The sequence below is a fragment of the Lonchura striata genome, chromosome 25 (genome assembly GCF_050655825.1).
Source record: "Lonchura striata isolate lonStrDom1 chromosome 25, ASM5065582v1, whole genome shotgun sequence".
NCBI classification, from domain to species: Eukaryota; Metazoa; Chordata; class Aves; order Passeriformes; family Estrildidae; genus Lonchura; species Lonchura striata.
Genome location: NC_140727.1, coordinates 1,259,826 through 1,286,123, shown reverse-complemented (window position 1 = coordinate 1,286,123; position 26,298 = coordinate 1,259,826). Strand labels below are relative to the sequence as shown.

Genomic DNA, 26,298 nt, shown 5'->3' with positions numbered 1-26,298 from the left:
CATTTGCCCCGCTGGAGCCGTGTGTTTGTGGAGGGAGCAGATCCCCCACTGAAACACTTACCTAAAGAACGTTTTCACTTCCCCTCTCTCTGCTGGCAGAGATCTACCGCATCGTGTCCCAGAGGCAGATCACGGGCCAGGCGGAGTCGGAGTTTGGCCCCGCCACCACCATTGAACCCATCCAGGTGCTGCCCACGCAGCAGGAGGGCCGGCAGGCACCCTGCTGCCAGAACATCTGAGCCCCTGGGGTGCCCCCAGCGTGACCCCCCAGCTGCCAGCACATGGTGGCACCCTGTGTCCCCCCAGCCTGCACCTCTGCCCGCCGCAGCTCTCCGAGCAGTGCAGCGAGCTCTGGCTGCTCTTGCGTGTGCCAGCATCCTGCCCGTGTGCTGCTCTGCCTGTCTTTATGTAGGACAACAAAACCGGGGGAGGCAGAGCATCAGGGGGCCTCCCCTCTCCCCCCGAGGCTGGGGGCTTGCCATCCCCCGTGTCCCTGCTCCCTTTGGCCCTGCAGGCACAGTTGCTGGGTGACTGGGTGGCACTGAACGAGCCCGAACGTGGCGAGTCCCTGTTGGGTGACGCCCTGTGTGCAGCCCTGTGGCATGGGTGTGAGGGGGACACTGGGTGCCTCCTTCTCCCACCCGGTGAAACCAGCAGGGATGTGGCTGGTGGTGCCCAGCCCTGTCCCTGCAGCACCTCTGGGTGCCGCTGGGGCCATCCAGGGAGGGGTGTGGGGGTGACACTGGTTTTGTGTTGTGACCCCCTCCCTGTGGCATGACCCCAGCAAAGGGCAAAGCTGTGACTCTGCCATGGAAAGAGATGGGAGCAGGGGCTGGGCCTTTGGGAAGCCCTGAGGAGGGGACAAGGGGGCAGCAGGGATTTGGGGGCTGAGGGCAGGGATGAGGTGCTGAGGGCAGACACATGGTCCCTCTGCACAGCTCCCTGTGCGGGAGCCGGTGGCAGCACTGGGGACCCCCTCCAGGTCCCCCTGGCGTAGCTCAGCCCTTCCCTGCTCGAGTGTTTGGCCACTGTGGCTGGTGGCCCAGCCTGGGACATGCCACCACTGGATGGAGTGCCTGCTGCAGCAGCAGGGTGACAGTGGCCTTGTCCCCTGCCTGGGGGACAGCAGCCACCTCCCAAGGTGGGCATCACCCAGGGTACCAGGACAGACTGTGCTGAGCCCGTGCTGCTGTCGGGGTGATTGGCAGCCATCAGTCAAGAGGGGTGCAGGTGGGAAGGCTTGAATTGACCCAGTACTGGGAGTGTGGCCTCTGTTGTGTGGGGTTTTGGGGGATCTCTCTCTCCACAGCTGCCCCCAGACTCTGCATCTCACTTGGTTGTCCCAGTAGGACCTGGGCCATGGTTCCCCTTGGGGCATGATTTGTTGATAGAACAGAAATTGAGGCAAAATCCCCAAATAAAGCTGCTGTTGAAGCCTTTCCTCTCTCTGCCAGATCTCTCCTTGAGGCAAGAGCAGTGCCAGTCCCACATGGGGCAGCTGGGAAGCATCCACAGGCAATGAAGGGTGAGGAGGAGGAGGAGGGCTGTAACCTGGGCAAGGGGGTGTCCTGCTGGGAGGCCAGAGGGGAAAGCTTGAAATTCAGGATTAGAACAGATGGGATCCTGCTGCTGGCCCGGGGCAGGGCAGGGATGCACAAATGGGGTGCAGAAGCAGCCACACCATATGGGTGCCCCTTTTTATCCACCCACTGCAGCCACCCCAGCCCTGCAGCACCTCAACCTTGGCTCCAGCCCCTTGGCACTGTGTCCTACACCGAGGCAGCCCCATCCCTGAGCTGGCCAGACCCATTCTCTGTAATGCCCTGGGTCTGACTGCAGCTGGGTCTGTCCCCAGGTGAATGGTGGCCCCTGCCCCACAGGCTGCACTTCACCCCCTGCCCACCTCAGCTGGAAAAGCCCTGGAAACGTGCAGGAGCTGCCAAGCACCACCTCCTCCCACACCATCTGCCCACAGCAAAACACGGTGCCAAGAGGTGATGTCAGCCCCACCGGCTGGGGAGGTGGGCACAGGGGGATGGATGCTGCTCCACAAAGGGCCAGGGCTGAGCCAAGTGTCCCTCGGGCCTCACTGCCATTGGATATGCCATCACCAGTTCATTCAGACTCATGGAGGCGCTTTGGGGCTCGGCAACTCAGCTTTGTTCCAGGCTTTCCAGTTTGTGGATGTTTTCTGCTGGGATGAAGAAGTGGGAAGGGTGAAATGTGGCACAGGGTGGCTCACACCCGTGGGACCCGCTGGCCCCAGCTCCGGGAGAAGCAGCTGCCTCAGGAGGCTCATCAGCCCACAGGTGCTTTAATGAGCCCCAGAAGTGCTGCCAAAAGCAGGTGAGCAGTGGGAGACGCAGGAGGGGTGGCAGAGGGAGGTCCAGCCCCACTGCCCTGGAACTCAGCCCAGCAGGGCCTTGTTCTCAACCACTGCTCCTGCCCCTTCCTAAAGTATGAAGAGACACAAATCAAGAGCAGAAACCAAGTTTCTTAAGTAATAATACTTTAATAAAATTAAGTTCTTAATGTAATTTAGCACATTTAATACATTAACCCTTTCCCTTCTTTGTTTTCTACAAGTTGTGCAACATCATTATTTTAATTTTATTTTATTTTAATTTTTTTTTTCCTTCTCCCATTATACTATATGCCTCAAAACTCAGACAACAAGCCTAACTCTACTTCTATGTTCGGTTATATCTCTCTCTCAGGCCTTTATTTTTGTGTAACGCCAGAGAGATGAAAATACCTGGATGGAACATGTGATCGGTTTCCAATAGTAACAATCCCGACTACAGGTTTCCTATGATGTTAAAAGAGGAAAAAAAAAAAAAAAAAACGAACACAAATAATAGGAAATGGACTTTCAATGGAAGGGCCACAGAGTCGGGCGACTCCGTGGCAGCTGGCTCAGCACGAGGTGGGAGAAGCGCGGGCAGGACAGCGCCCGGAGCGAGGGAGGGCGGATCACACCAACCTGGCATCACTCAGCAGGAGGAAGCCAGGGTGATGCTGTGCCAGCAAAGCCACCACGGGCTGGGCTGGGGAGGGCCGTGCTGCCCTGCCCACCAGCCAGGGTGATGCTGTGCCAGCAAAGCCACCGCGGGCTGGGCTGGGGAGGGCCGTGCTGCCCTGCCCACCAGCCAGGGTGATGCTGTGCCAGCAAAGCCACCGCGGGCTGGGCTGGGGAGGGCTGCTGCTGCAGGGAGCCCAGCCTGGGGCTCGTTTCAGCAGCTCTCAGGTGGGAAATGCCACTGAGCTGCTCTGCCACAGTCCCAGCCGGAGCCTGGGTGTCTGATACCAGGGCAGAGCCAGAGGAAGTCCTCTGCAGCAGCAGAGGGCTGCTCTGGGCATCCCTGGGGATTTCCTTGGCTTGCCGGGGGCTGAGATCGGAGCCGGCTCTGCAGCGCTGCCAGCCCTCGTGCCCACTGCCTTTCATGTTTGCTTAACACTGCTTTCTAACCCGGGAGCAAATCCCATACTGCAGAACAGGATCCAGCCCCTGGTCTTTTCCCCCCCCTTTTTTTTTATGATTATCTTGAACAGAATTCATAAAGAAAAAGGAAAAAAGAATGCTGATGGTTTCACAGATAAGCAAAACAGCCTGTGACCACGTCTTGTGTCCCAGCTGCTGGGAGCCAAGAGCAGATCTCAAAGGCCACACCACACTGCTGCATCTCACCGCTCCGTTTCTCTGCAAGTTGTTTCAAAAGCATCATCATCAGCCCAGAAAGCACATCCTGCTGTCAGTAACCCGGTGCCACCATTGGAGGGGGACTTCATTTTCGCACAGACAGTAGTGGAACTACTCCAGATTTTACATTAGTGTCACTTTACTGGGGGTGACTTTCAATTTGCTCCATTAGCAGCCCTGAAGCGATGCTGGAGCAGATCCAGCAGGGAGGGATGCTGCAGCCTGCCAGGGCTGCAGTGACTCCAGATTCCAGCAGGGTAACCCACTGGAACAGGGGAGCCACAGGGGAGGGAGGCGGGAGCTGCCCAACCTCTGCTGTCTCCTGCTGGCACGGCACAGGCAAACCGAAGTCTGCCTAGCACAATTCCAGCTGCATTTTTCACTGGGTTCTGACAGCAGAACATGACTTCAAGTTCCTACAGGATGTGAAAACCCCACACTAAAACACAGAGATTGCTCCCTAACATCCTAGACAGGGTTTTGGAAGAACCAGCCCACGCTGGCTCTGCTGCCACCAAGGACACCTTGCTGGGGCTCGGATGGGTACACAGGTGACGATAAAGTGCATCCACCTCCAGTCCAGGGCACCACTGTACAATGTCCACCACTGACGCTTCTTCAAGTATCAAATAAACAAAATGAGGTAAAACAAAACTGAAAGAGCAAACAGGCCGCCTCGCCGCCCCGGCAGGGGAGGACCAGGCTTGATTCACCGAGCATGAACCCCCCTGGAAGGGCAGGAGACATCGTGCCCTGCTTCCCGAAACGCCCCAGCACGCCAGGAGGGTCCCGGGGAGGGATCTCAGATTCACAGTGCTATTTATATGCAGAAACCGAATGAGAACTGTCTTCATTCCTGTCCTGACCTATTGCATGGCTTTGCTGAGTGATGAATGCTGGTAGAGGCTGCCCCAGCCCCCCGAGGCAGGCAGGGAGCAAGGGGCGGCCCCCGTGCTTCTGGAAGGCATCGGTGTGGATGCTCCCAAGCTGCAGGAGATCCGTGGGTTTGCTACAGCTGAGCCACAACTCAGAGGAGAGGAGCAAAGGCTAAACCCAGAGGGAAGCAACTTCCAAGGGTGTTTTCTTTGCGGCACTCGGCTTTGCTAATGACAACGTTGCCTCTTGGGTGTTTCCTTCTGAGTTCTCTCCTTTAAGCAGAGATTTTGGTGCAGTGAAAAGCATCACCAGAACTCTGGAGAAAAGTGCTGGCCTCTCTCTGGAACGAGTGGAGCAGCTGGCAGGGGCATGGGCCATGCCCTGCCCCAGTGCTGGTGCCAGGGCTGTGCCGCCCTGCCCTGCAGCGCTCAGAGTGGCTCTGCCATCGCGGCACCCCTGCCTGCTGCCAGCTCCAGGAGGCCTCGCTCGTGCTCTCGGCGCTGCAGGGACTCAGGATCCATCCACAGCCACCATGCTGTGCTGGCTAAGAACAGCCTTCGGCCTCCCCCGTGCTTCTGCAGCCCAAACCCGGGGGCGTGCCACGCGTGTCACTGTCCCGCGAGCAGGACAGCGCCAGGGCAGCTGCCAGGAAGCAAAGCTGTGGGATCAGGGATGCCCTCTGGGGCCAGCAGAGGCTTTTCCAGACATCTCACCCGCAGCTCCACTGCTCAAAGCTGATGTTTGGAGGCCGAACAAAGAAACACCCAACAAACCAAATCTCCTGGAAGATGCCACGCGCTAAACAAGCGAGCTCACCTGGAGGTGCACAGCACGTCCCGGTGCAACGCCACCGGGGTGAGAGAGAACCAAGGAAAAGAAAGAAAACAAAGAGGGAACAAACCAACCCTAATGCCCTGGCACTGCCCAGTGCAAGGGCAGAGCCTCCGCCTGGCACCTCGCTGCCCTCGAGCTCTGTCTGTCACCTTACAGAGGGGAGATCACCCAATCTTCCTTTCCTTCTCCTGCCCACCTGGGATGGTCCCACCTGCCCATCCCAGGATCTTCCCACACCTTTGGTGCTTGGAGAAGTTCAAAAACCAAGAACAGCCCAAGGAAAGTAACAGCAACTTGGAACATTTTTCTGCAATTTCCTGCTCCAAGCCCAAGGCTAGAAGTCAGAATAAGGCAAAAAATTAATGGCCTAAAACTTCCTTATTTTGTTCCATGACTAGCCAAATCTGTCTATTTTTATTAAAAAAGCAACATAAACCCCCAAACGTATCTTTTTAAAAAAATACATATTATTAGATCCCTTTTTTTTTTGTCTTTTTTTTTCCCCTCTATAAAAATAACTTCAGGACTTTGATTGACAGAAGGTACCAGCTGGTGGTTGTTATTTTGTTAGGCTTTCGGTCATTTATTTGTTTGCTTCAGAAAAATAGTACCAAAAAAAGATAGAATTCCTGGGGAAGTTAACAATGATCGTGTTCACAAGTTTATTTTACATTCTGCTCTGTCTGGGATCACTTGGATCTACTATAGATTAAACAATATGGATAGCATCTACTATTTGAACTAGTTAATTTTTTTTAATCTTTACTCTAGGATTATATGAAATAAATTTGAGTGTTTATTATTATTAACATTTTTTTAATACCCATCAACGCAAACTTTTTTTTTTTTTCTCATTTTTGGTTAAAAACAAACAAACAGAAAACAAATTATTTAAAAATGTTTCTTTGAAAGGCAACAGAGCAGAAACATCACCCCGTCATCCTGCTGCTTTGGGAGGGGGAGCAGGGCAGGGGCTGGATTCGGGGTGTGAGGGGGACAGACGTCCCCCACTCCCCAGCCCACGGGGAGGTCGTGGCTGCTCAGCAAATCCCTCGAGCAGCCCTGGGACAGGATCCTGTGAAACACCTCAGGATGTGCTGGAGCCATGCTGAAGTGCTTTCCCGGATCCACAGAAGCTCAGAACCCAGCCAGGGGCACTCTGCCGTGGGTGCCCAGCAGGAGCTGTGCCCACAGGGCCTTGGGGAGCAGCTGGGGTGACCTGTTCCCACCTAGCACGGGCTGGAGCTGGCTGGGAGCTCTGTGTAAGCTCAGCCCCCGCCTGGCCAAAGCACCATGGCAAGGGCACGGCCCTGGTGTGGCACAAAGGAATGACCATGGATGTTCTCAAGATCCTGGCCTGAAAACTGGCACCAAACCCTGCTGTCCCTGCAACCCGCCCAGCACAGGAAGAGACGGAGCCAAAGCCTAAAGGAGGCACCAGGGACCACCCAGAGCCCCCAGGAGCGCGGCCGGTCTGTGCCAGCAGCGAGCATCAGTCCTGCCCGGCCAGGCTGTGGAAAGCACCATGGATCCTGCAAGCAGATCAAGGCCAAAGCTCCTCTGGCTCCCCGGGATGGGATCAGCCTGGCAGTGCTGCCAACAAGGAGGAGGAGGAGGGCAGGGAGCGGGGCAGTGCCAGCTCTGCCCTGCGAGCCCGCGGCTCTCGGGCAGCCCCTGTCCCAGGGAGCCACAGCAGGAGGAGAATCTGGTCCCCAGGCGAGTCGGGTCGGGTCAGGGATGCCCAGGGATGCTCAGGTGCCCAGGGATGCCCAGGAAGGGCTGTGCCACAGCTCCCTCTGTGCCACAGCAGGGCCGGGGCTCGCCAGGGCCAGCGCGGGGTGATGCTGCCCAAAGACTGCCCCAGAGCCAGCCCCGAGCCAAAATCCACCCAGACCTCGACCCTTTCCAAGGGGATTCCCAGATGGAGCAGCCACAGCATGGGGGCACAGTCTTGGGTTTATAGTGGTTTTTCTCTTCTACTTCTCTGTTTTTAATTACCTTTTTTTATCTTTTTTTTTTGTTTAAATACATCCAACTGTGTTAATTTCTTATTTGCGGAAAGGGCTATCTGCACCATAACTATCACCTTTACATACACACACGCACACACGAAAAATGAAACATATATTAAAAACACTTTTTAAGCAATACTCTGGATACAAATGTATTTTTTAACCTACATATATTCTAAACCTTCTAAACTTTTAAGGATCACTTTATCATAAAATAAAATATCCTTTTTTCTTATAATAAATTACCTAATAAAAAGTATTTTTATTAGCCCAGTTCCTTGCTACATTTACATGTAATAAATGCATTTATTAAAATAGAATATTAAATTATAAAGAAATGTTCTAATTTTAAAATCTTAATCTTTTTTTCCCTCCTCTCTCTCTCTTTAAAAAACACCAGGAAATGCATCAAAATAAACCCTTCAAACACCAAACAAAACAGGTTGGAGTATTTTGATTTCAGAGGTTAACAATATTAACAGTCTGAGCCTTTGTATGTATGAAGATTATTATTTTTTTAAGAAAGAAAGAAAAGAGAAAAAAATAATAGATATCCCTCCAGCTGAAAAATACTTTTGCAAATGGGAGCTAGGACAAGATATTTTTATAGTATCTCCTCATTAACTATAAATCCAATTTTGGTTCTTTTTTCTTTCTTTTGTTATGCATTATAATACACACTATTCTCTATATAATTTATGTCGATGAGGATGACATCACAGCATGATATTACTTTATCCCTCCGTTTCCCTTGGTTACGTTTTGTCACCCGCTCCCCAGCACCGTCCCCTGTCCAGCAGTCGCTGTCCCCGCCGTGGCAGCTCACAAACGCTGCCCACAAACGCAGTTCTGGGGGGCCTGGCTCCCACAGCTCTGTCACAGCTTGGTCCCACCCAGGAGGTCTCGTCCACAAGGAAAACTCACAGGATGAGTCCCAAATCCAGCACAGCCCGACGCCCTCGCTCCTCCTTTGCATCCAGCGCCGAAGTTGGCGGCGGTTTGGCAAAGCACGAGTGGAAATCCCAGTGCTGAACTGGGTGGGCACCCCGTTACAGCCCCTCTGTCCCCCCACAGGCTGAGCCTGCCCGGACCTGGACACGTCCTTGGACCTGGACATGTCCTGCATGGACCTGGACATGTCCTGCATGGACCTGGACACATCCTGAATGGACCTGGACATGTCCTGCATGGACCTGGACACATCCTGCATGGACCTGGACATGTCCTGCCCGGACCCAGACATGTTCTGCCCAGACCTGGACACGTCCTGCCTGGACCTGGGCACAATTTGCCTGGACCTGGATGTGTCCTGCATGGACTTGGACACATCCTGCCCACACCTGGACACATCCCCCCTGGACCTGGACACATCCTGCCCAGACCTGGACATGTCCTGCCTATAGCTGGACACATCCTGCACAGACCCAGACACGTCCTGCCCAGACCTGGACACATCCTGCACAGACCCAGACACGTCCTGCCCAGACCTGGACACGTCTTGCCCAGATCTTGACATGTCCTGCACAGACGTGGACACGTCCTGCCCAGACCTGGACACATCCTGCCATCAGCTCAGCACTTTCCAGCGCAGCTCTGCCCTCTCTGCTCCCAGCCCCAGGTTTTGGGCACCTGCCCTCGGTGCCACTGCTTGTACCCTCGTGTTGCTGCCTCGCAAAGACACCACCAGTATTCACACAGCACGGCACGGCACGGCACGGGTCACCTCGGTCCCCAGCCCGGCTCCAGCGGCCCCAGGGGCTGATGCAAACCCCGGGGATCTCCCCATTGCCCAGCCAGGCCGAGGGGAAGCCAGCGGCACCCGCTGGCACTGCCGCCCTGGGAGTGCCCGTGTCCTGTCACCGCTCCCAAAACCCGACCCTGCTTTGGTGGGGTGTGATTTTGCAGCACAGAGGTCTCACAGACCAGGCTTCCCACAAGGGTCTGCTGCTCCTAATGCAGAGGGAGGAACCCAGTTTGGCGCCTCGGGTCCCAGTTCCACCCGCCTCCCTCCAGCCCAGGCACAAGTGGGGTGTCCCCGTCGCTTCAGCACCCCGAGGGGGTTACCCCAAAAGCCTGGGAAGGATCGTGGGGGCAGCTGAAGGCAGCGAGGGTCAGTCCAGTTGGTTCACACTGCAAGAAGGGGTCACCAAGGGCATCCTCGAGTGGGAGGGAAGGGGAGAAGTGCAAGGACCCGGCTTGGTGGGCGCTGCAGAAAAGGGATGGGTGCAGGAGGAGGGGGCCGTATTTAGTTATCGTTATTGCTGGTGAATTAGACCAACAAGCCATTTTTAGTCACCTATCAAGGAAGATACAAGTCAGAGCAAATAGTTAAGGTCATGGGCATTTTTCTTGTTTTTTGTTTTTATTTTTTTTTTTTAAAGATTTTTATATATATACATATATTTAAAAAGAGGAAAAAAAATTACGCAAATTTGTTGTTTAAGCCCCGCAACCGGGCTCCCCATGGATGCCAACAGGCAGGGCCCGGGCTGCCCCTCTCTGGGTGCCCCATGGGGCCAGGGAGAGGCCCGAGCCCCCCGAGTTCCCTGCAGCCCCCACTCGAGGCAGAGGTAGCTCTCGGTGCATTTACAGCGCCTGTTTTTTCTTTCTTCCAAAGTTGCTACATCAAAATATGGAGTCGGTGGGGGGTACAGCGGGAAGCAGGGGACAGGGAAAAATCAAAATAAAACAGGGGCCGAAATACTTCTATTCATTTTAAACTAGAACTGCTACATCAAGCTTTTTTTTAATATATATGTATATGTATATATATATGTGTATATATATATATATATATAAAGGTTATTGGAACTGAAGATTTTATTAAAGGCCAACTTGGAGACTTGAGTAGGAACCTCAACTGCAGAGAGGGGCAGCCCATCGAGGACAGCCCCACTCTGGTTCCCAACAGCAAGCATTGGACGTTTGTTTGGGTCATGATTTAATTTTTTTTCCCTTCTTTTTTTTTTTTTTTTTTTTTTTAAAGAAAGGGGTTTTGTTTTTTTCTCTAACATTTTTTCAGCATGCAGGAGGCTTTTACATCGTTTTCGCTTGTTAAGGTGAGGGAGGAGGTACAAGGAGCAGAGCGAGCCCCCTGTACCCTCCCCATTCCTCACCCCCTACGGTCAGTGCTAGAACAGGTCCCCCCACCCCAGGTCCCCACCACAGGGGTCTCCTTCCCCCCTCCCCACTCCCACCCACCTCTTCACAACCTGGCATCAAATAAAGACATTGATCAAGAACTTGCTCACATTACCACGAACAGACTCCACTCAGCCAAGAACGACTACTCACTCACTAACACAGCGGCGCGGGGCTGCGGCCACCACCGCCTCCAGCTCAGCCCCTCCAGCACCAACACCAACATTTCTGAGCGCCCCTCGGAGGGGTGGCTGATCCCCCTGCCCACCCCCGACCCCCGCCCCCCGCCCCCCAGCTCGTGCTTCAACCACTCTCTCTACCTCAGCGGGAGAATTTTGCGCAATGAACGGATAAAGTACAACCCTGGGGTGGGGAGGGCAGCGCGTGATGGAGAAGGTGGCACCGGGGAGGGGAGAGGTTCCCAGAGAACAGCCATGTCCCCCTCTCCCTTCCCTTCACTGGGACCAAACTGAGGCCAGATTTTGGATGAGAATGGGTCAGTTGTAGGAAGGATGTGGCCAGTGCTGGCCGGGGCTCCAAAGCCTTTGCTGAAGCCGCGCTGCCATGGGGAGGGACGGCTGTGCCGCAGGACAATTCGGGCCGTGGGGGCTCTGGGGGTTCATCCAGAGCACCCCACCCTCCATCACCCTCCAGGCTCCACACCAGAGGGTGCAAAACACGGCGCCCTCCCCCAGGAAATGCTCACATCCATGTGAAGGGCTGTGCCGCACGCCCAGGGGCTTCTCAGAGCTCTGGGGAGGAGGGGAGTACCGATCCTGCCTGACGGTGTCCCGCTAGCACGGCATTGCTACTTTTGTCTTTACTTTTTCCAAAACATCAGCATCTGCTACAGCCTGGGACCATTGTCCACCCCTCCAATCTGCCCCTTCGGAATCTATTACTGTTGATGCAAAACAGTGGAGGCATCCCATCATCCCGCCATCGTTTCAAACCCTCCAACTGGTATCTGAAGATCAGAAGTGGATCTTTATCAGCACAGAGCACCAGCACCACCTGCCCCAGCACAGTGAGCTCAGCCCCTTCAGCGGCTGCAGCCACAGCTGGCCTGAGCCCACCGTGCCGGGGCACAGGCAGCAAACCAAGCAGAAGGGAGGATGTTCCCAGGAACATTATCACGATGAAAATAAAGTCTCCTGTAACTGAAGGGAATAAAAAAATCTCAGGCGATTTTTTTTGCTTGTTTTTTTGTTTTCTTTTGATGTTAGAACTGTCTGTGCCAAGTTGTGAAACTTGTTGGTTCAGTTCTAAATCAGGGTCCAGGATCTGTGAGCAGAAGTTGAGGGGTAGGAAATGGGGAAGTGGTGGTAGTGGGAGAAAAATTATATATATGGGTTTATATACACACATATATATATATATAGGTGCTTGATTAATTAAGTGCCTATATATATATATACACACATATATTTATAGCTGGGTGTACTGGTACTCAATAGGTCAATCCAACACATTTTTAACATCACAGCATTTTGGCATCCACAGACCAGCTGAACAAACCTGATGGAGCGAAGGTGCTGGCCTGCACCTTGCATGCGTTGGCACGGGAGCCAGATCTGAAGCCCATCCTTTCCCACTTCCCAATGGTTTCAAAGTATTTCATTTAACAAAACCAGGAGTCTTGAAATGATTAAAGGATGTTCAACAAGGCAATTTTTTTTCTGTTTTGTTTCGTTCTGAAAAAAATATAATATATAAAAGTGGCCAACCTCAGGAAGATCCAGGAAAAGGACAGCTGAAGAGGTTTTGGTCCATAAAGAAATACTTTTTCTTCTTTTTTGTTTTTTTTTTTTTCCCCTACTTGGTTTGGGTAACAAAAGTTTTGGTCCAGTTTAAAAACGACGACAACAAAATTATCTCTATAAACTCGGGGGTTTTTTTTGCTCTCTGTTGGGATGCATGTTGGTTTCATATGGGCTCATTGCCTGTATTGCATGATCGTCTCTCTTAGGTTTTGGTGCAATAGGTATGTTTTTTAAGAAAAGAAAAGCACAATGTTCTCTGTGTGTGTGTGTGGTGTGTGTAGCTGCAGCTGGCATCACTTGGAGGAAAGAATGAAGAGTGACCTACGGAAACGTGGAAGTCGATGCACTCCCCCCATGGACGGGAACTCGGGAATGCTTTGGAAATACCCTGTTAGTGACTCCTGATTGGACTGATGAACAAATCCCTGCTTGGATAAGGAAAAAAGAACAAAGTTCCAGACTCCACGGTGGCTCAGAATAACAAAATAAATGCTCGTCGCCTGGTGTGATCCCAATAGGTTCTTCCAAACCTTCTTCAGTTTCACTGGCGTCGTTTTTATTTCTTCACCTTCTTTTTTTGATTTTCTTTTTTTTGTGTTTTTTGTTTGGGTTTTTTTTAGAAAAAAAGGAAAACAATAAAAGTTCTTTAGCTGTGATTTTTTTTTTTTGTTTAAATCTTTGAGGTAATACAGTTGTGCCCTCGTTCTAACAGGTTCCCAGAGGTTGATGGTTTCTTTCTTGTTCTTCTAAATCCCTGTCATCCGTTTTCCTTTCTTTCTGTTGTTTCTTTCTGAGCTCCCAGTTGGGCCGACAACCCTGGGGGGAGGAGAGTGGGGGCTTCAGGCCAAGACAAAGGTTGAAGGTGGCTGGAGAAAGGCTGGCAGGGCCCTCCCTGCATCCCTGCTCCCTCCCCAGTCGATCCAGGTGGCCTGGCTTGGTCATCACCAAGAAGTCCCAATCTCACCACCAAAAAAAACTGAACTAAACTGCTTTGCTTGCGAGATCCGAGTGTGCGTTCTGAGTACTTGGTTTACAAAAGACATTGCAGGCTGGAGCATTGTTCGCCCTTCAAAATTTCTGGCTTTGCTATTCACTTTAATTTTATTATTCACTTATTTTTTTTAAAAAATAACATACATTGCTTGTAAAATAATTTCTTTTCTTCTTTTTCTTCTTCTTCTTCTTTAAATTAATTTATTCTTTCATTCATTTTTTTTGTTCTTCAGATGTCATCATCATTATTATTATCATTATTATTATTATTATCATTATTATTATTATTATCATCATCATTTTTCTCTCATGGACCCCCCCCACTCTCCCTTCCTACCCCCACCCCCCCAACGCCCTGCTCTGTCTCTTTAGGAAAATATTCTAATGGCCTGAGTGGCTGCGGCGTGGCAGACGGGGCACTCGGGATCAGTCCTCTCGCAGATCCTCACGGCACACTCCATGCAGAAGAGGTTGTGGCCGCAGGGCACCAGCGCGGCCGTGACCTCGCTCTCGAAGCACACCATGCACTCGCGGCTGCTGGCCACCGACGTCCGGGCAGCGGCGGGCGTGCCCAGCTTGGAAAAGCCCTGCAGCGGCTCCCCCTGCGACCGCCGCGGCAGCCCCGAGAGGCCGGGCTCCGGGATGGAGGAGGACGGCGAGCGGTGCGAGTTGGGGTGGATGGCGCCGGTGCTGCTGGAGCGCTGCTGCTTCGAGAAGAGCACCGAGACGGGGTTGGTGTTCTCCTGCCCGGCCCACATCGGGGCCCCTGACTCCGGCACGCCGTAGTACAAATCCTGCTTGTTCACGCCGTAGTTGGGGAAGAGGTAACCGTAATTGAAGTCGTTTTGGTCGTTCAGCCGGGGGGTCTCGTAGACGGGGTCAACAGAGCAGTCGCCGATGCAGCCCAGGCTGTTCTGGCGGAAGGTGGAGAGGGGCTTGCAGCCCGGCGCTGGCGTGTGGACCCGCCAAGCCTCTGAGTAGCGGTTCTCCATGCCGGAGTCAGGGCTGCTGGAGAGGAAGTCGTTCTCGTTGTTGTACTCCAGAATCTTGCCCGTCCTCACGGCGATGTGAGTCTCGATCTCCTCCCGGGCGCGCTCCACGTTGCCCGGCGCGCCGGTGATCTCGAAGACGGGGTCCCGGTCTCGGCTGGGCGTGATGATGTAGGTGTTGGTCTGCTGCTGGATCCGCTTGATGGTGGCTCCCTTGGGGCCCACCACCAGCCCCACCACGCGGTAGGGCACGCGCACCCGGATGGTGACCTGCCCCGGCAGGGTGGGCGCGCTGCCGAAGGTGGTGCCCGCCTTGTTGCGGGAGGCCCTGATCATGGAGAAGTGCTCGGCCGCCGAGATGATCTCCCGCCGGGCCATGGCCACGTCCTCCCGCCGCCCCGTCACCATGAAGACCGGCTCCTCCCCCCGCACCGGGGTCTTGATGTAGGTGTTGGTCTTTGCCCGCAGGGCTTTGATCTTGCAGCCTTGGGAAGAGAGAGAAGAAGGCACAGCAGTTAACGGGGATGTCCCGCCGCTCGCCCTGCTCTGCAGGACACTGGGCTGAGCAGCCACAATCTCCTGTGCCACCTGGCAGCCACTGCGCGGGACGTGGAACAAGGGAAAGGCCCTACCCCCCCTAACCCAGAGGGAGGTCCCCCCTCACCATGCCCAGAGACTCCCTCCCTCAGGAGTGCCGTGCTCCCTTATCCCCCACAATGGGGATCACCATTTCGTGTGCTGCACCTCACCACACCATGCCCCCGACTGCCTTCCCTCAGCAGTCATCCCTAAGATCTCCCTTCCACACACCCCAACACCGCGGAGAAACGGGGGACCCACCCCGGGTGTCAGTGCTTTCTGTGACAGAGGCTGTCCCCAGAGCCCCGGGGTGGCCCCCCAGAGACAATGGTCATCCTTGGGCTCTGGGGACAGGGGCAATGCATGGAGCAGCCTGGGGGTCACAGGAGAACAGAGGGATGCCAGTCCCACAGCCTGGATGGCCAATGTGGAGCCCCTTGGCCACCCTGTGCCAGCTCCCAGGGGGAGTCGCCCTCCAGAGAGCCAGAGGATTTTGGTACTACTGAGGAGGTTTTAGGGTGAATGCTGTGAACTTCAGGGGGACAAGCCTGGAGGGGAGTTGCAGAGATGCAGCAGTTTGGGCCTCCCCACTGCAGATATGGCAGGAGTGCAAATGCCAGCAGAGCTAGATGGCCGGGGGCAGCAGGAGGCAGGATTTGCTTTGGGGCTGAAACAGGAAGAAATGGGGCAGGGCTGCCCTCCCGTGAGCCCCAGATCAGGCTGTGCAAAGGCTCCTGCTCCAGGTGCTCAGCCCTCTCTCGAGATCACCGCCAAGCAGTGCTTTTGGTACCAGTATCCACATCCCAGAGCCCATTGAACGCATTCCCCAAACCCTAGAACCGACCAAGCCCATTCCCCCAGCTCCTCATAGCTCAGAAAACAGCCTTCTGCTTTCCCAAAAAGGGCAAAAGACTTTCCAGTGTGTTTTGTCTTCCAAAATGATGTTTTGGAGGGTCTTGATGCAGCTGATTGGCTTCAGGTTTCCAGATGACACCAGGATGCCATCAAGCAACTAAGAGTTTTTACAGATGTGGCACAATTCTCTAAACTACTCCTGGACCCCCTCCTTGCTGCTGTCCTGCCCCTCAAACCCCTCTCCCAAAAAGCCTCACTTGGTGCCCTGAGGCATTTCTGAAGCCTGGCACCAAGCTCCAGTGCAGGCTGGGGGTTCCTCTGCAGGAGGTGTGCTCTGAGCTCAGATCTCAAAGAAAAGTTAAAACCTGTGGTTCTCCCATGCAGATGAAGTGAGGTGAGCACTTTGCTGCGGTTTCCCGAGGATCTGGGTGTCTGATGCAGGGCTCACAGCACCAGAGGATGAGGACACAGCACTGGGATTTCTGTGAGATCCCCCAGCACCTCCTACCCCACCTTCTCTGCCCAGAAAAGACCATCTCCTGTACTCCTCTACCTAGCACCAGCAGGTTTTCCTCCACACACTCCACTGACACCACGTTTCAACGCACAATGACCTGCAAACGATGCCTCTGCAACCACCAAATGCAGATTCCTCAGCTCCTGGGCTGGAACATTATTATTTATAGAGATCCTGATAAATAACAGCATCTCTCAGGCTGGGAGCTCAGCGCTGCCACAGCTCCCCGTGTGAGACACAGGCTGGTGACATCAGGGTGCTCCCTGGAGAGCAGCGATCCCAGCACCCCGTATCATCGGCAGGAACCGAAGCCCCCACCTGTGGTGATGGAAACGGCCTGGTGCCACCAGAGCTGGCAGCTGGGACTCCCTGGGCTCACAGGTGCATCCAGCAGTGCCCAGCGTGGAGCCCGCTCAGCCCGGCCAGCGCTGGCACCGGGCATGGCACGGGCACAGCACTGCACAGGCACGGCACAGCATGGGCACTGCACAGGCACTGCACAGGCATGGCATGGCATGGGCACTGCACAGGCACTGCACAGGCATGGCATGGGCACTGGACATGGCACGGGCACGGCACGGGCACTGCACAGGCACTGGGCATGGCACGGGCACTGGGCACGGCATGGGCACAGCACTGCACAGGTACGGCATGGGCACTGGGCATGGCACGGGCACTGCACAGGCACTGGGCACTGCATGGGCACTGCACGGGCAATTGGCACAGCAGTGCACAGGCACTGGGCATGGCACGGACACTGCACAGGCACTGGGCACAGCAGTGCACAGGCACTGGGCATGGCACCTCACAGGCACTGAGCACAGCACTGCACGGACACCAGGCACCACACAGGCACCGGGCATGGCACAGCACAGGACACATGCTGGTAAATCAGAACTTCACTGTCAACTCCCACTGTGATTTTTAACTCCTCAGAGCCACCTCAGGTCCCAGCGCCTCATTTCCCATTTCTGGAGCAGGAATAACTGTCTCCTGCCTTGTGCTCCTGCAAAGTTTCCTCTTAGCTCCACATCATAGCACTGCTGCAATAAACCCATCTCTGAAACAGGAATTCCATGTTCCTGGGGAACGGATATGCCAGATCTGGCACAAAGAAAGATCTGGGAAAATCCCCAAATCCAAACCAAATCTACCCCCTGCCAAATCCAGTGTAGCTCATGGATTACTCCCCAGAGTTTGCACCATGAGGTACATTTGTGATGCTTTGTTTAGCAAAGTTTCAAACAGCCCATGTGGACCAGCGGTCACCCAGTGGTGTGCTATTAATTCTCCGGAAACTCAAAGGACAGGACCTCATGGAGCCAGGCACAGCTCAACTATAGGATAAACCCAGGCAGGCAAAATCCATAATAAAGGTTCATCCCAAGGAGAGCTGGATAAAACCCTGAGAGGTCGCCCATGCCCTCTGGCACCCACGGCAGGGTGGGCTGTCCCTGACCCACCGCTGGCAGACATTTCCCTGCCCCCTCCTGTGCTGCTCACTCCCTCTCCAAAGAGGGAGATTCCATCTTAGGAAGATTAACCGAGATGCCACCATTTCCCCAGGGATATCACCAGAGCATCACATGGAGAGACAGGGGTGCTCACAGCAAGCATCAAGCTGCAAAAGCCTCCCCATGCATCACCCCAGGCTGCGGGAGCGCCGTGGAATTCCGCAGTGACCCGCGCTCTGCCTCTGGAGCGCCGGGCTCGCTCTCCTGTGCAGAAAGGACCCCGGGCAGGCGTGAGGCACGGCTGGGATTGGGCTCCACGCTGCTCTGAGCCGAGTGGGGGAGAGGGATCTGAGCCCGGCAGGACAGGAAACAATCGCCGAGCCGACAGGGAGGGTCAGGCAGGCAGAGCGGTGACAAAGGACGGGGGCTCCATGCTGGGGACAGATGGAAGGGAGCAGTGGCAAGGAATACACATGAATGAGGGCAAATGTAAGCGCGTTACGGGAGCTGGAGCAGTGGAAGGGAGTTAGGGATGGAGCAAAGGTGGTGGAAATTGAGGGAGGGGCACACCCCGATTCCTCCAAGAGAGGAGAATGAGGTGTGTGGGAGCAAAGCCAAGACACCCCAAAACGGCAAAAGGAAGGTGGGCAAGGAGAGAGCATGGCAAGAGGGAGGGGAAGGAGGATCTGGAGCGGACAAAAGGACGCGTGGTGCAGTCGGTGGTGTGAGAAGGGGGGGAGGAGGAGGGAGGATCTCTGTGCAGGCCTGCAGACGGGAAAGCCAGCTTTGTGGAGACAGACAGATGGAGATCCTGTGCTTAAAAACGGGAGAAAATCACCTCCTAGGAAATTAGACCAACTCCAGCAAGCCCAGCGGGCTCAGTGGCCCCGGCCTCCAGCAGCTCTGAACTGGCACAGACAATGGCCAAACCATCAGCAGCCCAAATCCAGAGAGCTCCACAACTTCCAGGGGCGCTGCTCTGGTTTACATCAGCTAAAACCAGGCTGGGCTTAAATGTGATTTACTCACTTAGTGCCAAGGCTCCGGGCCCATCTCAGCCCCATGCCTGACCGCTCTGCACACTAAAAAGGGGCTGAGCCTGCTTTGAGATCACCTTTTTCTGATGGAGCACATCTGGATCAGGACGTGGCCCATGACATCCCAGCCAGATGGGCAGCACACCCCGATGTGCTTATTCCAAACAAAATTTGTCCTGCATGGGGTGTTTTTTTGACACTTTCCCTTCCTGCATAACTGAAATTTGAAAACACCATGTAACAAAGCATTTCACTCAGGGGACTGTTCAAAGGGGAGGGAGGTGGAAGGGAAGGAATTGCCTAGCAGGTGGTGTCAAAATGAAGCTAAGGGAAGAAAGAGACCCATGAAAGCAGCACCAATATATAACTTGGTGTATGTTCTCCTCGTTATGACAGAGCACAGACATCAGCGTGTCGATCCCTGACGGATCCCTGCCACTTAGATTTTTATATTAAACAGAGAATTAAGCCCTTTCTCATTGTGTTTCCACAGCCTACCTTCTATTATCCTGGGTTTTGTCAATAATGCAGATCCCAAAGCATTTCATGAAGGAGGCTATAAGCTCAGTTCCTCCCCTTACCCTTTTTTCTCTTTAATTTCACTGATTACCAATTGACTCAAAGTAAACGTGTTTGCAAATTACCAGAATACATCACAAACATTCCCACACAGGACCAAACCCTGGAGGAGTGGAGAGCCTCTGGTGCCCAGACCAGTCAGCTAACTGGAATTAATCCGCAGAGCAGCCATCTCTGGCTGAAAACATATAAATAAATTGAGTCTAGACATTGCCAAGATGGGTGGTGGAGGTCAGGGGGAGATCTGGATGCACAGCCACCTTCTCCTCTCTGCTTTCCCCTGCATCATGGCAAGGAATCCATCAAAATTAACAGAGAAAGCTCTAGGAGCTTGGTTCACCTCTCCAGCAAAGACAGCTGCTCACAAGGGACACGAGGGTGCTGGATGCATCTGATCTAGCTGTCGTTTCCTTGGCACGAACCCATCCCAAATGTTCTCCTCCGAGCAGCCCCAAACCAGCGTGTTTGCACGGGACCTCAGCAGGGTTTGCCCCGAGGCTCCCAGGCGCTGCTCCATCAGCGGGCAGAGGATGATCAGAGCAGGAAGGGATGTGCCCAGCACAGCACCAGGGTGACAATGCCACCAGGACAGTGCCATCACACACAGCTGTGCGTGCCGAGCAGATCCCTCACATAATTTCACTCTGGTGGAAATTCAGAGTTAGACCTGCTGATGACCTTCTCATTGGTGCTGCCACAAGGCCAGATCCTGCACAGGTATATTCTGCTACTGATGCAGTCTAGAGGCTCCCACCGGGCACCAACTGGCACCTCCAGCCCAGGAGCACGACCCTGACCCTGGAAGCACCAGAGGAGCTGTACCAGCCACAGCAAACAGCTCCGGAGCCAACCCTGAGCTGGATCTTTTTGTTTGATTGACTGTGTTGTGGTTTTATTTTGGAAAACACACCCCACAAATCATTCCAGGTCCTGATATTTCTTGTTTTCATCAGATACAAAGTAATCGCTACAGACAAAAGCTTTTTATCCCTCTTCTCATTTATGGCAAGGCACCGCTACACTGCACAGATACAAATTACAATTACACCTGCAAATACCCCACGCAGACCCTTCTGGCACTGCTAGTGGGGTGCAAGAGGGTCTAAGGGCAAATTAGAACTTGGTCTTTTTTTCTATTGTAGTCATAAAATTGAAGAGGATCATAAAATAAACAACCCTCAGCTACCTCGGGTAAGGTGGGGCATTCTTTTCCCCGTTAACATGAAAGCCTTGTTAAAAGACAAGCACACAAAGAACTTCACAAATAAACCCTCCTGACGGCCTGTGGGGTAAGGTTTTGCTGCATTGAAGACCTGATGAAAGTGGTGTCAAAAAACACAAACGCACACAAAAGGACCACAACCAACCAACTAAATCTCTTGGCACGGAGGGTTTATTGTCCTGATGATGCAAGTTGTGTTTACAAGAAGGGGAAAAACACCACCCAACACACCATGCCAGGAAAACCAGCAACTGCCTTGTTCCAGCGCGGCGATTTTACGCTTTTTCACATTGCGATGAAAGTTGTTTATGGAAAAAAAAAAAAAACACCACAACAAAGGAAAAAAAAAAAAAAAGCCCACCAAAACACCCAAAAGCGCCGCAGACAATCACCGCCTGGAAAGTTGGGAAGGGGAAGCCCCAGCCCCGGCAGCGATGCCTGGCGTGGAGTGGGTGTGCCCGCACGGCACGATCCCGCGCGGCCGCGCCGGAGCCGAGCGGAGCCGAGCGGAGCCGGGCAGGGCACGGCGAGCGGCGGGGGCGCGGGGAGGGGGCTGCCAGACAAAGGCGGGGCCCCCACCCAATGGCAGCAGATTCCCACTGCCCTAGATTCCGGGCGGCTGCGCTGCGGTTCACTCGGTCAGCGCGGCACCCAGCCCGCTGGGATGCGCGGGGGAGCGTGCGTGTCTCCCTAGAAAATTCCCTTTGTCTCTCTCCCAGACCCGTTTTCTCCTCCCACCTCCACCACAAACGGCACAAAGTCGATCCCGCTCCGCACTTTTCCCTGGTGTAAATTCCGACCGATTCTCATTAACACTTTGTAACAACCCGACACCGACTGCAATCTCTCTCCCTTTAAGGCCCATCCCGAGCTGCCAGAGCAGCGTGCGGAGGTTGTCCTCAGACCCCACCAGATCGGGCGGCTTTCGAGCCAAGATTTCGGCGAAGCAAGGAGACGAGAAGATCTGCTCCCCTCGCTGCTCCTCGGATGCTGTACATACATCCACCTCCACAGGGTGGGTGGGGGAGCTGCCATCATCAGACTTCCTCAATGGAAAAGGCTTTCCTCGGACTATTTTTAAATGCTGAAAGCATTGGAGCATGTTTGGAGCTACACAAAGAACCCAATCACCTGGGTTTAGTGGAGCCTCTTGTTATTTGACTTCGCCTTGCTAAGAAAGAGCAATTTATGTTAAGATCCTCTCTGGCATAATCTCATTCCTGGTGACAACAGGCTGGTTGGAGCAGGCTGGGAGGTGCTGCATCAAAGGGTTTCTGTGAGTACAGGTGACAATGGATGCTATTACTGTGATGAGACCAAGAACCCTTAGAAGGGCCAAAAATCCTTAGAGAGTCCAAAAACCCTTACGGGGAAAGTCTTATCTGGCAGTGGGCGCAGCATGAAGCCAAAGCAACCCCACACCTTCTCCCGACACCTGCACACACCAGACACACAAAGAACCAGCACCATGTCTCCCTAACCACAACATCTGGCCCTAAATGTGCCCTTCAGCCTCTCCCCTGGCTCCACTGACAGAAGCCCAGCCTGTCTGTGGGAGCGGGCAGAAAAGTTGGATACAAATCTTGATTCTGCTAATCCACACCCACCTCGGGTCACTTCTAGGGAAGAACGGCAACGACTGACGATTTCTGCCCCTTCCTAATTTCACTGTCTGCACAACCAAAACATAATGCCCTTCAGACACTCTCCATTCCTCCCAGCACCCACACCCCTTCTCAACCCACATCCCTTGATGTCCCACCATCTCCTAAAAAACCTCCTGCAAACCCCTCCGGTGCTTTGTCTTCACAATTTAATCGGCATGGCCGTGAGAGCCAGCACAGGCAGGACACCCACAACACGAGCTGGGAGGAGAAATACAAGAGTCACCAAGCACCCTGGTGTGCCACACAGGCCTGGCCTGGCTCCAGAACCAGGGAGCACACGCAGGAGGTTCAGCTGCCCAAACTCAGCACAGCTGGAGTTCCCACAGATGCCAGGGGAAGGCAGAGACTCACCCCTGCCCCTCACTGCAACAGCAGGACAGGGGTGGAGGTCATGGCTCCACCTCCAACCATGCCCAAGGGTCCTAGGCACCAGTCAAAGGGATTCTTGTGACTCCATCCCCTCATTCTTCCTTTTCCAGTTTCCTGCCCTCCGGTTTGCAAAGCAGCCCTTGGCACATCCCACCAGCCACCCAACTCTTTGCCACTGACCCTGGGGCACGGTGTGGAGGAGCCTGCCTGGACAATTCCCACCAACCCCCCTTTCCACAGCCCACCACCTCATCCCAGCCAGTCCCCCAGGCTGGCGGGCTCGTGGCCGTGCTGCTCAAATTCAGCGCACAAAGCAGCCCCAGCGCAAACTGGAGCAAGGTTTCCAGCAGGCGATTGGCTCCTCCAGGGCACGTTCACAGCTCCTGGGGAAAGCAGGAGCTGCCAAGCTCAGGTTGAGTTCCTGCAGCATCTCTGGCTCGCAGTGAAGCCACCCCCTCTGCCACGATTGCACCTCTTCACAAGCCAGCCTTACAGACATTCCAATAAAAATATATCGGGATTGAGCCTTATTTACACTTAAGTGCCTTTTCACTCCTTTGGCAAAGTGAGGGGTGGCCTGATAGCAGGTGGAATTCCCATGGTCAAGTGTGTGCACCAGGGCCGCCGTGCCCAGATCCAGGCCTCTCATATCCATGCCTGTCTGTGAGGAACACTTTCATAGATGGTTGACATTATTATAAAATAATCTGAAGGGATAGTATGTTTCTTCAGAAAATAAATGAGTTGAAGAAAAAGCTAAACCCTGTTACCAAGTAAAGCTGTGAAATAATCTTTATTTCATGATTACTTTTTTCCCCCTCTCCCTCTTTCAAGATGTTTATTACCCTGTTCACAGGTACCCATAAAACAATTATATTCCTAGAAAACCATCCGCCACAGGAGCGGTACTACCAAGGGATGACAATCTGGGATTCTGGGATTCCTGGTCAGGCATCCATGAGAGCCCAGGAATCAATGCCCTGGGAGCCCCACACCCAGATCCAGACCCTCTTAATCCGGCCTTCTACACAAAAACAAGGCACAGGAAACAGTGGAGACATTCCTACAGGCCTTCAGAAACAAGTGTGGGCCACGATCTCTGCTGGAGTGAAGAGCCGTAGCTACAGGGACTGTGCTGAAGGAATCCCCAGCACAGGATCTGTCCCCCCACCCCCATGATGGGGCACAGGCTGCACCATCTGCCCCACCAGCCAAAGGAGCACAGGCACAGCTGCATCCCCCCAGCTCCAGCACACTGACATTTCAGTTTCCCAGATGCGGGAAAAGCCTCACACACACAAAAAATGGTGGAAAAAATCCAGGTCTCCACGTTCCTCTCCATCGCTCTGGACACAACAGGCACGTGCTGCGTTCTGAACGCATCGAAACACACCCCCTTCTCAGGAGTCTGGGGCAGCAGTGAGATCCTGGAAGAAAACAGCCCTGGCACATTTCCCCTTGGTTCCGCCTGCCGAATCCTCTTTCCCAACTTTATTAAACAAAGGGGGCCTGATTCTCCATGCCCTCACACACAGCAGCGCAGAGTTGGTGCTGAGCCCCGCCGTGTCTGCCCGTGCTCCACTCCCGGCAGCGAGGGCAGCACAGGGAGGATCGGGATCAGGGCCAGTGGCATCTCCTGGGCCAGACCTTCACCCCTTCCTGCCCATCTCCCCAGTGAGGGGCCCCCATCCCAGTGCGAACGCCAGAGCAAGAGCGCTTCCCTCGGCTGCAGACGCCCCAAGTTTTGGGGAGGTCAGCCCCCCCCGGACTCCTGCCCACTCTCCATCCCGGAGAAGCGGGGCCGGTCCGTGGGAACGGGACCCTTGCTCCAGGGCTGGGAGCAAGCAGAGCCTCCGCAGGCCCCATTGTTCCAACCGCACGCCCTAGCGTCAGAGATGTCCAGCAAGGAGCCATTTGTGCCCCTCTCCCCGTGGCTTCCCCTTGCCCACCTCAGCCCTTCTCGGGGCACTGGGGGTCATCACCCCCCGGATCCCACCACAAACCCTCTGCTCAGGCCCTTCCATCCCAACCCACAGGGGAGCATCTGCCCATGGAGCCGCAGGCTCTGCCCATCGCACTTCCAGAGCGTCAAGTTACTTGTTCAGAGAAAGAAAGAAAGAAAAAAAAAAAAGCCCAACACTTAGCCGCACTATTATTATTTTTTTTTCTCTGTAGCGACACAAAACTTCTCTCACCAGCGCCGTGCCCCGACTCCCGCAGTGCCCACGGGAGGCGCGGGGCCCCGCACCGCACACCCGGGAGTGGTGGGGGTGGGCGAGGGGTGACTTAAGAGTGGGTGTGGTATGGAGATATATATATATATATATAGATATATATATATGTAATTTTTTTTAAAGCCCTCCTCCATTCCACCTCGCTCCGAACGGAGCCGTGAGAACAAAAGCATCACTGTGGCGGCGCGCGGGCAGCGGCTGCGGGGGGCCCACGCGGGACGGCGGGTCCCGCTCCGGGGTCCCCCCGCTCCGGGGTCCCCCCGCTCCCGGGGCGGCGGGAGGAGCTCGGCTCCCAGCCGCTCACCGGCCGCTCGGACCGAGCCCGGCACCACCACACCCCCTCCGCCCGGCCAACAAAGGGGCACTCCGAGCGCGGGGCCGGGCTCAGCCCGCACCCCCGCCCTTCCCCCGCCTTATTCCCAGTTTTTTTCTTAAGGAGAGCGCGGTCGAGATCTGCTCTTTGGCAGAACCGGCGAGCGGCGCGCGGGGCTCCGGTGCCGGCGGCCGGACAAGCCCCCGCAGCGTTCCCGCAGATCCCCCCATCCCACCCTGCCCAAAAACCTCCGTGCCGGCAGCGCGGCCACCCGCCCACGGCCCGGGAGCCCCGGGCTTTGTCCCCGGCGGGGCCGAGCGGCCCCGGCCCCGAACAATGGGCGGGAGGGAGCGGCGGGGGCGGCGGCGGGGCCCCCCGGCCGCGGGGGAGTGTCCCGGGGCCGGCGAGCGGCGACACCGGGGGAGATCGGGGGTACCGGGGGCCCGGCGCTCACCTTGCCGTCCCACGATCTCGGCCACGTGCTCGGAGCTGGGCACCGGGACGCACTCGGTGGTGTTGGAGCTGCTCTTGAGCCGCAGCTCGGCCTCCTTGTAGAGCGCGCACAACTTGGGCTCCGCCGCCCCGGCGCTGGGCGCCGCCGAGCCCTTCGGGGCCGCCGGGGGCGGCGGCGGCGGCGGCGGCGGCGGCTGCTGCGGCGGCGGCGGCGGCGGCGGGGGCTGCTGCGGCGGCGGCGGCGGCGGGTTATTGTTGTTGTTGTTGCTGTCCTCCACCAGCACCACGGCCGAGGAGGAGGAGGAGGAGGAAGGCTCGCCTAGCCCCAGCAGGCAGAGCTGGTCCAGGGCGAGCTGCAGCGCCCGGTCATCCTCAAGCAGCGCTCTGTCTTTGCCGCTCCCACCGAAACAGCCTAAATCGCCGAAACCCCCGTTCCTTTCCATTATCCCTGGGACTACCAGGCTAGGCATGGCTAACAAAGGCTTGGGAGGGGGCTGGGGGCTGGGGGGGGGGGGGCGAGAGGAGGGGAGGGGGGGGACACAAAGAGCTCGGGAGGGAGAAGGGAAAAAAAAAGGCAGAGAGAGAGAACGAGAGAGAGAAAAGGACCCTCCGCCCCCCGCCCCCCGCCTGGCCAAGCCCCTTTCCCGTGTAACCCGAGCCCCGCGCCCGCCGCCTCCACCGCGGTCCCCCCGCCGACGCCCCCGCCCCCGG

At 55.1% G+C, this 26,298-nt stretch overlaps 2 protein-coding genes across 2 annotated transcripts in view; one reads left to right on the top strand and one right to left on the bottom strand.

Annotated features, from left to right (window-relative positions):
- The window catches only part of LOC110471567 (ras-related protein Rab-11A-like), an 18,012-nt gene extending 4,379 nt beyond the window's left edge, over positions 1 to 13,633 (top strand). The window contains exon 5 of the mRNA XM_085561010.1: positions 100 to 13,633. Within this exon, the coding sequence (XP_085417136.1) occupies positions 100 to 239 (140 nt within the window). The 3' untranslated portion in view covers positions 240 to 13,633. The remainder of the gene's footprint in view (positions 1 to 99) is intronic.
- On the bottom strand, positions 2,493 to 26,298 carry MEX3A (mex-3 RNA binding family member A). Its single transcript, XM_021532198.3, has 2 exons — positions 25,589 to 26,298; positions 2,493 to 14,793 (listed from the first exon to the last, which is right to left on the bottom strand). The coding sequence occupies exons 1-2, from the start codon at positions 26,055 to 26,057 to the stop codon at positions 13,688 to 13,690; spliced, it is 1,575 nt and encodes a 524-aa protein (XP_021387873.1). The 5' UTR covers positions 26,058 to 26,298; the 3' UTR covers positions 2,493 to 13,687.

Coding starts and splice junctions, on each gene's coding strand:
- MEX3A (XM_021532198.3), bottom strand. CDS start 26,057: ATGCCTAGCCTGGTAGTCCCAGGGATAATGGAAAGGAACGGGGGTTTC. Junction 14,794..25,588: donor CGAGATCGTGGGACGGCAAG/GTGAGCGCCGGG, acceptor TCTCTTCCCAAG/GCTGCAAGATCAAAGCCCTG.